Genomic DNA, 12,623 nt, shown 5'->3' with positions numbered 1-12,623 from the left:
CCCAGAACAGAGATGCTGACTTCACTCAGCTGGGAATAATTACCCACTTTGGCTCAATTGTCTATAGCTGTGAGACTAGGCAAATTACACTGTTAAACGTAATTACAGTTGGGACCAGCAGATGGCGTAATGATTATACTGCTGGACGCTCACATAGTAGACCGTAGTTTGAGTCCCAGACCCAGCAGCTTCAAATTCACACTGGGTGTGTGTGTGTGTGTGTGTGTGTGTGTGTGTGTGTGTGTGTGTACCCAGAAACCAGGGAGGAGGATGTGGCAATCCGCACAGAGGGGTGATACTATCTGAAGTTATATGTCAAGCCATCTTCAGACAGCATCATTCTTTTATATTCCCAGAACAGAGATGCTGACTTCACTCAGCTGGGAATAATTACCCACTTTGGCTCAATTGTCTATAGCTGTGAGACTAGGCAAATTACACTGTTAAACGTAATTACAGTTGGGACCAGCAGATGGCGTAATGATTATACTGCTGGACGCTCACATAGTAGACCGTAGTTTGAGTCCCAGACCCAGCAGCTTCAAATTCACACTGGGTGTGTGTGTGTGTGTGTGTGTGTGTGTGTGTGTGTGTGTGTGTGCCCAGAATCCCAAGAGGAGAATGGAGAAGAAGGGATTGTGGTGTGGCCATCCCCACAGAGGGGTGATTTCTCACTTTCTGTCTGTCTCTATGGCAGGCATACACACCATGTAGCAAAAATCTCTCTCTTAAAGAAGGGAAAAAAAAAAGTAATTACAGTTACTCTGTCTTCCCTACAGGAAGAGAAAGTCATTACAGTAGAAGAACTATGTATGCCTGAGAAAAGGACACTACTTTGAAAGTTTAAACATGTCTAAGGCACATAATAATGTCGGTCAATTAGGAGAAGAGATAAATGTTATTCCATAGCTGTCGCTGACACTTGATGCAGTGCAACTTGAAATATGAATTATAAACAGCATTTATAGTAATCCACGTCCTCTGGACATAGTAGGAGAGAGAGAATACAATGGAAAGAAAATACAAGTGACATAGTATCAGGGGAATTCTAGGGAAAAACAAAAACAAAAGATATGAGCAATACTTTCTGATAAATATTTCAAACCAAGTACATAAGGAAACTAGTAACAGTAAGCACCACCAGTGGTTGAAAGTAGACGAAAACATTTAAAAACTCAAAGTTTTGTGGTTGTAGCTGATTTCATATATTGGGATTTAGGAAGAATTTCAGGGAATCCATATTCTAGCTTTATTCTGACAAAGAATGAATAATAATCAACAATATGGAAATCATAGAAAACTTTAAGGAAAACAACCATATGAAAAAAGAAAACGTGAGAGTAAATTCCAGAAATCCTGGTCAAATGTGTTTTTCCCCAGAAAAGCAAATTCCAGCTATTTTCTAGAAAAGGTAAAAATGATCCTGTGACAACTGAAGAGCCTGACTCTGATTCTGGCTTCAAAGTTAGAAATATTTCTTTTTTTTTATCTTATTCAATCTGAAATTCAACATTAGGCCTTTATTAATCCCACTCTACCTTGTTCTTCTGTCTTCATAAAAACAAACCTGGATAGTATTACCTCTTTTCCTCCTCTTCTAAGCGTGTTGACTGCTTGCCGTCATCAGGGTTCCTACATTTGCAGGTTTACTTCTTTTCTCCACTATATTTCTGAAGCTGCCATCACTTACATAGTCTTCTATTTTCTTCTCTCTACTTCATACATATTCTTTATTATTTTCTTCTTTTACTAGTTTTGCAGCAGCATTATCTCTCACCAAGTCCGAACTTTCAGGGACAGAGCCAGACCCCTTCTGATCAGGAAACAACCATTCACAATGTTTGCCATTTACATTTTTCTCCTTGCCAAATTTTGGATTCCATGGAAAAATATAATTAGCAAAATGAAATCTCCTGCTCAAAATTTAAAAAGTAGACGGGGCAAAGTTGGCAGCAGATACACTTTCAAACTTACATTGAACATTTAAAATTATGAATATTTTTGAAAACTTACTTTAAGCAAAGAACTCCATTAAGCACCTTCTAAATGCATCGTTTCATTTAATCATCACAACAGCCCTATGAGGTGGACATTCTTACTAATTTCTCTTACAGATAAAGAAGTTGAGGCACATGTAATTGAAACCCTGCCCAAGCTTACCAATTGGTAAACAGAAGAGCTGGGATTTGCCTCTGTTAATACCCAGGAGGTCATGTCCTTAATGACTAAGTTACCAAGGCAAAACTCTGTTTGGGAAACCGTATCTATTAACTGACTCTAGTACTTTAAAAGTATCAGTTATGAGAATAAATGTGGACGATTATTTATTTGAAGGTGCTGACTCACAAATCAAAACTTAAGTGTGATTTATTCTTTGAATGGGTAGACGATTACGGGCCTGACAGTCCCTGGATGTTGATCCCTGTTTTAGAAACCTCATGAGCATACCCAAGAGGCAGCGGATGATGAGGGGAGCCAGAGCCAACCAGGCAAGAGCGGGTGGTGGAGACGCCAGCACCAGGTACAGACGGGGCCAGGAGAAGGGCGGGCCCATTGTTACGGGAACTTGCTTCCCAAGACGGGGACAGCAATCGAGAGCGGACCGGGCATCCGCACGCGGTGGTGGCGACGAATGAGATTGTGGGAGTCCCAGAGCCGCCGCAGGTGCTCTGCGAACTCTCGGAGGTTCGAAATTCCACGTCTGCTAAGGAGAGTCTTTCCTTCGCACTTCCTCCTTGTCGATTCCGTACAGGGTTGGTCGCAGTCACTTCTATTATTTCGTTGGGCCCCTGAGGGCGCGAGGCTGCTGTGGTGGGAACCGGGAGCCGTAGGAACGCTGCGGGAGAGAGCCGGGGTTGACCTGAGCCTGTCCTCCTGCTCCCAGGTGTAGAACCGGGCGGGAGAGCGACGAGGGTCCAACCGAGTAGTGTCGCGGGAGTCCTGAGACTCAAGGCCGCAGGCAGGGCAAAAAAGGGAGTGGGACTATCACTCTCCGGTGAGGATGGCGAAGCTGGGTCCTGGAAGTCACAACTCTGTCTCTGCTGTTCGCTGAAGAATTTAACCTGCACTTAATCTCCAGTTTGTCATCTAGTTTCACCTGGAGAAAAGACCATATCCAGGAAAGAATCTTGGCGTAGGAAACTGGATGAAGGAACAATGAAGACACTCAGAAATGAATTGGCTGGCTCAGCCAGTGTGACAAAAGGGATAGAAATCAAAGATAGCAAGTGGATATTAGTGATGGTTTTATAAGGGAAAAAACTGCAGGAGTCTTTCAGGGCAAAGAATTGGGAGAAAATGAAACACAAAATACATTCAGTTCAGGAGTCAGGTTCTAAGACGAAATCCTAGGAAAACCTTTTCATTTAAAAGTTAGGAACTAAAAAGAAAAAAGACAAAGGGATTTTGCATTAACTAATTCAGATTATCTTTCTATTTTAAAATAACAGTAGTATCAAAGAGCAGTGACTATTAGTTTTACCCCAAAAGGAATTTCTTTTTCTCATGGGAGACCATTGTAATTATTTGTCTGCTGTAAGGATAAAGTTCTAGCTATTTAAAGAATTTTATATAGACTCTTATATGTGTGATACAGAGGATAATTCAATAAACTGAAAATATTATGCAACTAAAAACCCTTAGATTTAAAAATTATTAGTAGCCGTTTATGTAAAATAATACAAAAAGAAGAAGGAAATAGGGTGTCTTGACCAATAAACATATTATCAGGCAATGTTTGTTTTGGTAGTTTATTTTTATTTTAATCTTACTTTCAGGTTAATCTTGATTCATTCTAGACACACCTACATCCCAAATGTAAATTCTAGCTACTTTGAAAAAATTAATCTGTGAGTTTGCCACTGGGATTCTAAAGAAGTTCTTATGATTGATTCCATATTTCTAAAATGGAAACTTTCATTTATCGTTTCTAACAGTTAGCTAGGTATTCCCAAAGGTTAATCTTCCACAAAATTACAAGTGAATAAATACAGAGATTGCTTTGAGGACATTAATTTCCATTTGTCCTTTATTTACTAGACAAACTACCAAACAAAATAGGGTAAATAAGCACACTACCAGGAAATACTTGTGGCATGGTATATATAATTTTTTTCTTTAAACAAACAGGGTCTTGCTGTGTTGAAATCTACCTACTTTTATAGGAACCAGTAGTTAGCGTAATGGCTGTCACTGGACTCCCACGTAGTCGACCCCGGTTCACGTCTCGGACCTGGTGGCTTAAAATCGGTCAGTTCGTGGGGGGGGGGGGGGGGGGGGGGGGGGGGGGGGGGGCAGCAGTTAGCATAATGGCTATGTCGCTGGACGCCCGCGGTCGAGCACGTCCCAGACCCGGTGGCTTAAAAATACTCACGCTGGGTGCGTGTGCATGCATGCCCAAGATCCCGAAAGGAGAATGGAGGAGAAGGGATTGCAGCGTGACCATCCACCCTGGGGGGTGATTTCTCGCTTTCTGTCTCTATGTCTCTCCCTGTGTCTGTCTGGCGAGCGCATGCACCCTGTAACAAAAAACCTCTCTGTAAAAAAGAAAAGAAAAAAAAAAAAGAAATCCTCCTACTTTTAAGTCTCATCCTCAAGTCTCTGGGATTACAGGTGAATTTCACCAACCCTGGCCTTTAGATTGAACTGGAAATCAAACCCACGCCTCCCATGTGGTGTCAGTCTATGTAGCATAGAATCTTAGCAGTGCATGCTACCACAGCTAGGCTTACACAAACACTTTTAACACATTAAATTGAGAATATTTACACTTAATAGTCATGCCTCAGGTTTAATAATGCATTAGATTTGAAGTCCAGCCAAGACAAAGATATGAGTGTTGGACAATGGTATTAGTTTTTTGTTTTGTTTCATTTTTTTTGTATGATAGGAACAAATACTCTGTATATAGGCATATGTCATTGCACTCATTTCAAATTTGCTTAGAGAAAACTTGGCTGGGGTGGCGGTAATAAGGAATAGAGAAGATTTAATGTGTTTAACCATTGTTAATAGTGGATATAATAAAATTTCTCTAAGTACGATGGAGCTTAAGTAGGCGTTCTATGAGTACAGTACAGAAACTTTAGTGTTTAACTTGTAACTACTGCTGTGATGCTACAGATTCTGCTTATTTTTAACATTAAGTTCTCTTCACTAGTTCGGGCATGGATCAAAGCGACGAAGGACATTTGAAAAAGGTTAGCAGTGTGAATCTTGATAAACTCATCAATGACTTCTTACAGATAGAGAAGGTACGTAAAGATAGCAAACAGCCATAGTATGCACTGTAAGTAAAAATGGGATCGATTTTGCTAATGGAAGAAGTTAGGAAAAAAAGGAAAAATATACCTCAAAATGACCAAGGTAAAGATAATAAAGATGTATTTTGCTAAGCCCTTTCTCTTTCATTTTTTATAGTCTTCATTTAAAATATATACAATTTTTTTTAAGAGATAGATTTTCGCTATAGGGCATGTGCGCTCACCAGAGAGACAGACAGAAATCACCCCCTGGGGGGATGGCCATACCACAATCCCTTGTCCTCCATTCTCCACTCGGGGTTTTAGGCATGTACACACATGTGCCTGGTGTGAGTTTTAAGCCACCTGGTCTGAGACTCGAACCACTATCAACTACATGGAAGTCCAGCAACATAATCATTATGCCATCTGCTGGTCCTATAATATATGTGATTTTGACTATTATATACTAATTTATCAGAGTGTTTTTAGGGCAAGGGAACAAATAATTGATGTGCTTTTGCCCAAGTTAAAGGAAAAATGAATGCTTAAATGTTCAGGCTGTCCATAAACCCAGGAATTATTTTAGTAAGAATTGAAGTTGACACAGTTTTCTTTCTATTGCAATTATGGCTAACTTATCCCTTTTTTCCAGTCTCTCCTCTTTTTGTTTAGCCAGAGGGAATGCATGTTTACAAGAGAGAAACACAGAGAGAGGGAAAGTGTGAAAGCACTCTCCATGGAGAATGGTCACGCTGCAATCAGGGAGTTGCTCTGAAATAAATTCAGAAGTACTGAGACAAGAAAAATGAGTTAGAAGTATATATGACACAAGAATAGTCATAAATTAATGACTTTTTAAATTACTTAAAGAATACATGGAAACTTATTATACTATACACAAAGATACCAAGGAGATAAAGTCAAGAATGTTTATTCACTGTCTGCAATAGCAAAAAAAAAAAAAAAGTAGAAACCACACACATTCTCATCAATAGGAGATTAGTTAAATAAAGTGTAGCATGTTCAAAAAATGAAACTCATGCAACTGTTAAAAAGAATGCTTATATGACATCATCTCCCACATCATAGTCTTAAGTTGAATAGCCAAGGTGCAAAACAGACTATAATAGGTCATCTTCCATAGTTGTATAGTCATAAAATATTTTGGAAATGTATATAGAGATTATTAACTATGGGAGTGAGCTGAATAGTTGGAAATATAATGATTTGAGTTAGGTCATATTATTACTTTTGATTTATAACCTTTATTCTGTTTTAATATTTTACCATACTACTTATAAAATAAAAGATGTATCAGAATTTGGCTTATTTAAAAATATATGCCAGATTTAATTAATAAACTGCCAAGTATTACGTGGTTTGTATTTTCATTAGTCTTTGTGTCCTTAGTGGAAGAATCAAAATAGCAGCACTGATTTGGTAATAGTATATATTCTGTTTCTTCTACAGAAAATGATAGAAACCAGTGGAAAAAATAGTATACTCGACATTCAGTTGGAAAAGACTAACAATTTATTGAAAGTACTGCAAACAAAGGAGGTCTCAATTAAAGAAGGTCAGTTCTTTGCTGCCTAAGGGGACAGTTCTAATGAGAGTACTTTTTAGTACAACAATGATTAAGTTTACACCCTAATTTGTAAAGTGTTTCAAATCCACATAAAATTTTCCAGGTTATCATCTCATTTTATCCTTAGTATAGTCCTAAAAGATAAAACTGTATTATTACCCAGCCTCACTAGTGAATATACATAGAATGAAAGAAGTTAAATAATGTATCTTGAGACTACACAGTTAAGAATTGGCAAATTAAAGGCTTAGTATAGGTCTATACAACCATGGAAAAAAAATTAAGTTGAGTTTCTATCTCCCAATTACACCAAAAATAAATAAATAAATAAAGATGAGTTAAAAATTTTAGTGTTAAAACTTAAGCCATACATACATATATTTTCTTTCTCTATCAACTGATAGGGCCTAGAAGCAACAATATCCCAACAGCAATAAGCACACCTAGTTCCTAGGTCTTGGCTTCTAATACCATTAATTCTCTTAGTTTAGAACCAGTGTTCTTTGAAGAAATAACTGAGGCAGGAACTATGTAAGAGAGACCTGAAGCATCTTGTAGTGCTAGAAAATAAAAAAATATTCGGAAAGAAAAGAAAAATTCTGCTATGATGGGCATATGTTAAAAGGTACAAAGGCTCCAACTCAAAGAGCCCTCAAAGGTCAAAAATGAAAGAACTTGAGCAACAAAATTAAGTAATATTATAAGATTATAATCTAAAGTAATAAATAAAAACTTATGATTTCACACTGACATAAATAAGTGGTTTAATGAATAAATAACTGGAGAGAAGAGACAAATCTCCAGAGCACTAGTATTCCAAATAATTGATGTAATAATTTGTCCTCCAGGAACTAGAGAATGACTACATTCATTAGGTATAGACTCAGTACCATGACTTAAACACTATGTGAAGTAAACACTATGGAAAGGGCGAGTGTAGGGAGAAAGTACCTACACAGCAGAGAAATCTGACAAGTACTACTTCAGCCATATGATCAAATCATTAAAAGTTATGTCACACTGATAATATATATACCTTTGATATGCTATAATAAAAACATCACTTTACTTCTGTGGTCTTCCTCCAAAAAAACCGTAATTCCAGTCTAATCATGAATAAACATCAGACAAATCCCCATAGAAGAACATTACAAAATACCTGACCAGTACTTGGCAAAATAGTCAAGCTCACCAAAAAAGATGAAAACTCTGATAAACTTTCACAGCCAAGTGTAGACTGAGAGGACATGACAAATAAATTTAAGGTTGTATGGTAGAGAGGATCCTAGAACAGAAAAGGGCATTGCATAAAAACGGTAAAAAAATATTGTGAATAAAGTATGGGTTTTAGTTACTATATCAATGTCAGTTCACTAATCATAACTAATATACTAATATAAGATATTAGTAATAAGGATAACTGGGTTCAGGATAGTGGCAACTCAGTTATACCTTGCCAAATTTTATGTACATCTATAACTGTCATTAAAAAATAAAGATTAAAGATCAAAAAGATGAAACCACAGGGACCAGCAGATGGCATAATGATTCATGTCGTTGGACTACCACAAAGCAGACCGTGGCTCAAGTCCTAGACCTGGCAGTTTGAAACACACTGGGTGCATGTGTGTATGCCCAAAATCCCAAGAGAATGGAAGAGAAAGGATTGTGGTATGGCCATCCCCACTGGGAGTGATCTCTTCCTGTCTCTCTACCTTTCCAGTGAGTTCACATACCCTAGAGCAAAACTCACCCTCTTAAAAATAAATAAATAAATAAATAAATAAATAAATAAATAAATAAATAAATAAAAGATGAAGCCAGAAAGAATCTAAAAGAAAATATAGGATTTTTTTGGTTTTTGTTTTTTTAAAAGAACAAATAAGGTCTTTAAGAGTGTGACACAAAAAATTGAAGTAATAAAAGGAATGATTTTTAAATTAATAGAAATTTTTGGAGCACTTTAGGTTTACAGAAAAAAATAAGTGAAAGTTCAGAGAGCTTCCACAGACTGACCCAATTCAATTTTCCTATTACTTCATTTTGCATTAGTGTGGTACACTTTTCACAATTAATGAGACAATATTGATACATTATTATTAACTAATATCCATAGTTTACATTATCATTCACTCTTCATGTTGTACACAATTCCACAGGTTTTGACAAATGTATAATAACATATAAGTACCATTATGGAATCATACCAAGTAATAGTTTAACTGCCCTAAAAGATCCTCAGAGCTCCACTTTCTCATTCTTCCTTTTCTCCTTCCTCCTGAATCCCTGATAACCACTGATTTACTATCCATAATTTTACCTTTTCTAACATGTTGTATAGTTAGAATCAAATAATATGTAGCCTTTTTAGATCGACTTCTTTCACTTACTACTATGCATTTAAGTTTCTTACATATCTTTTTGTGGCTTAATACACACAATTCTTATTATTGTATTACTGTATGAGTGTATCATTGTTTGTTTATTCATTCATTTTCTTAAAGATACCTTGGTTGCATCAAACATTGGCTATTAAGAATAAAGCGTCTATAAATATCCATATCCAAGTCTGTGAACATAAGTTTCAACTTATTTGGTTAAATATCATGACACATAACTGTTAGAGTGTGTTCAGCTTTGTAAGAAACTGCCAGACTGTCTTCCAAAGTGATTGTGCCATTTTGCATTCCCACTAGCAATAAATGAGCATTTCCATTGTTCCACAACTTCACCAATAGTTGATGTTGTCAAGTTTTTTAATGTCATTCTAATTCTTGTGTTGTAGTATCTTATTGCTGCTTTAATGTGCAATTTCCTAATGACAAATTAAGTTGACTATCTTAACATGTACTTATTTGCCACAGATCTTCTTTCATGGGGTATCAGTTCAAATCCTATGCACATTTTTCTATTAGATTGTTTTGTTTTCCAGATATTTAATAATTTTGCAAAATTTTTCTCCAAGTCTATGGCTTGCCTTTTCATTCTCTTAATAGTGTTTGAATTTCAATAATGGAAAAAACTCTACATGGCAAAAAAATTTAAAAGGTATAAACTAAGGGAAATAGGAAAATGTTTTCAACTTGATATCACAGACAAGTTAATGAGAAAAAGAACAGTACAACAGAAAATAGGCAGAAGACATGGTAGAATGGATCACAGAAAATGAAAAATGACTTAAACAAAAGAAGGCTTGAGCTGTCAGAATTTAAAATTCTGTATGAAATACTATTTTCACATCTGATTGAAAATTATCAAAAAGCTTAATATTTTATCAGCAAGGATGTAGAAAATAATTATTGTCATATATTGGTAGGGAGTAAAACTTCTATGGAAAATAGATTAGCATAACTAAAACTGAAAATTCACATCACCTTTGGCTTAGCCATTACACCTCTTGGAATCTGTCCTAAAGATATACCTTTACATATGCAAAATCACGTGTATTTTATTATATCATTTGTTAAAAAAAAGGAGGGGCTGGCAGGTGGCATGGTAAATAAGGTGCTGAACTCGCACATGGCCAACCAGGGTTCGAATCCCAGACCTGGCGGTTTGCTTTCTCTCTTTCTCGCTCTTTCTGTCTCTCTCCAGTCAAAAATAATAATAATTATAATAAATAAAATTATATAAAATAATTCGTTTGAAAAAGGAGACTACCTAAACTATTCATCAGTAGAAATGTGAAACTATAGTATATTGATATAATGAAGTGCTATGCAGTAGATAAAAAAGATGAAATGGCTTTATTTGGCATAGAATAATCTCTAAGGTATAGTAAATGAAAATAGCAATGTGCAGGATAGTATGCTATCATTTTTATAAAATTATATCTTAAAAAATCATGAAAATACGAGTTCTCCTATGTATAATATTTATATATCTCTGGAAAGATATACGATGTCCTGGTAACAGTGCCTGGTTTGGGGAGAAAGAAACTGGTTAGTTTTGGGGGCAGAGATTGGAAGGAAAGATACTCACTTTTCACTATACTTTAGTGTCAGCTGTGGTATTTGAAAGAATTATTACTATTCTTTAAAATCTGGTTCTACTTATTCCAAATCTAAGGTCCTTTTCATGGGATAATATGTTGCAGAGGTAAAAGAACACATGAGAATGATAATTTATAGAGCCGAGTACATACTGATTCACTTAGGGACGAAAAAGCAACAGCACACAATTAGATGTATTCAACCACAAAGAATGATATCTGGAATTTTATTTTTTCTTCATTTGATGCCACACAGGAATTTCCTAGCCAATTCAAGATGAAAATTATATCAGCATTAAGGACTAAGTACTACAGAAAATCCTTTACAATGAATAATTGTGTTTAGTATTTCCAACTCTTCTATGAAATAGATGTTACTACCCAAATTACTAGTTAGAATCTAAATGTAAGATCAAAATAATCATTAGTATACTAAATTATATAGCATAAGAAATATTTTAGTATTTGGAATTCTGGTTTTTAGAAAGAACTTAATAAGAAGTCATTCTTTAAATTATATATAACGTCCAATAGAAAAGATAACATTGGTTAAGGTTTTCAAAGGAAAATAAAAACATTATTCTAGATTAGTGAATGGTATTTTTCCATATGAAGAATTTGTTATCAAGCCAGGTTTCGTTGTAGAAAAAAAATGTGGTGAGAGAGCCACCTTGTGTTTAAATTTTGAAAATACACATTTTTTAAATAAAATCAAGATAGGCTTTCAGTTGCAGGGCTATGTTTTCAACCTGAAGATTGCTGAGGTGACTTTAGTTACTATATTTCATGAATTGCTGGACATATTACTCTAAAAGACTAAAAATAAGTGGTCAGAATCTATACTTCTGGGTTTTTTTTAATACAGCATCAAGCACGGTAACATATGTGAAGCATGTTCTCAGCTAATGTCTATCAGTGTAATTCAGCCATCGTTCTACTACTGGGAATAGTAAGATAGAGAAAATGGAGGGAGGCTGGTGAGCGCTTTGTCTACGTGAATGATGGAAAGAGTAGGGAGGTCAGAGAGGAGTGAAGAGCCACAATAGTAGGACCTTACATCTACAAAAAAGCTTTAAGCCTCTGCAAAATACTTTCATTTCTGTCAGCATAGATGAAGAGAGCTTATGGAGACTAAGGGCAGAGCCAGTAACAGAAAGGTGAAAAATTGTGTATTCTCCATGTCTAGATAAAAATCATATGATCATTCCAGTTGACTCAGAAAAAGCATTTGACAAAATACAACCTCCCTTCATAATTAAGACTCTCAGCAAAATTAGGTTGGGAGGATCATTTCTCAGCATAATAAAAAGCCATCTATAAAAAAATCCATAGCTTCTATAGAGTCAAAAAGGGAGAGAGAAAGCAAGAAAGTATTCCACCATGATGACTTAATGACGCTGCAGTCCCTTCTCCTTCATCTCTCCCTCCTTTTAAGATTTTTGGGCAGGGAACCAGCAGTTAGCATAAGGGCTATGTCGCTGGACTCCCACGTAGTCGACCGCGGTTCGTGTCTAGGACCTGGTGGCTTAAATCTCACGCCGGGCGCGTGTGCGTGCGTGCCCAAGATCCCGAGAGGAGAATGGAGGAGAAGGGATTGCAGCGTGACCATCCCCCCTGGGGGGTGATTTCTCGCTTTCTGTCTCTATGTCTCTGTCTGTCTGGCGAGCGCACGCGCCCTTATAGCGAAAAAAACCTCTCCAAAAAAAAAAAAGATTTTTGGGCATACAGACACATACACACACACACACACACACACACACACACACAGCATGCCCAGCATGTTTTTCAAGCCGCCGGGTCC

At 36.5% G+C, this 12,623-nt stretch overlaps 1 protein-coding gene across 1 annotated transcript in view; it reads left to right on the top strand.

The window, feature by feature from the left end:
- Window positions 1-2,684: 2,684 nt before the first annotated feature.
- The window catches only part of CCDC152 (coiled-coil domain containing 152), a 32,290-nt gene continuing 22,351 nt past the window's right edge, over window positions 2,685-12,623 (top strand). Inside the window, exons 1-3 of the mRNA XM_006166960.3 lie at window positions 2,685-2,753; window positions 5,159-5,252; window positions 6,714-6,819. Of these exons, the coding sequence (XP_006167022.1) occupies window positions 5,166-5,252; window positions 6,714-6,819 (193 nt within the window). The 5' untranslated portion in view covers window positions 2,685-2,753; window positions 5,159-5,165. The remainder of the gene's footprint in view (window positions 2,754-5,158; window positions 5,253-6,713; window positions 6,820-12,623) is intronic.

The sequence above is a fragment of the Tupaia chinensis genome, unplaced genomic scaffold, assembly GCF_000334495.1.
Source record: "Tupaia chinensis unplaced genomic scaffold, TupChi_1.0 Scaffold144378_1, whole genome shotgun sequence".
In the NCBI taxonomy this organism is placed as follows: domain Eukaryota; kingdom Metazoa; phylum Chordata; class Mammalia; order Scandentia; family Tupaiidae; genus Tupaia; species Tupaia belangeri.
Note: the sequence above shows the minus strand (reverse complement) of the source record. Positions and strands in the feature narration are given on the sequence as shown.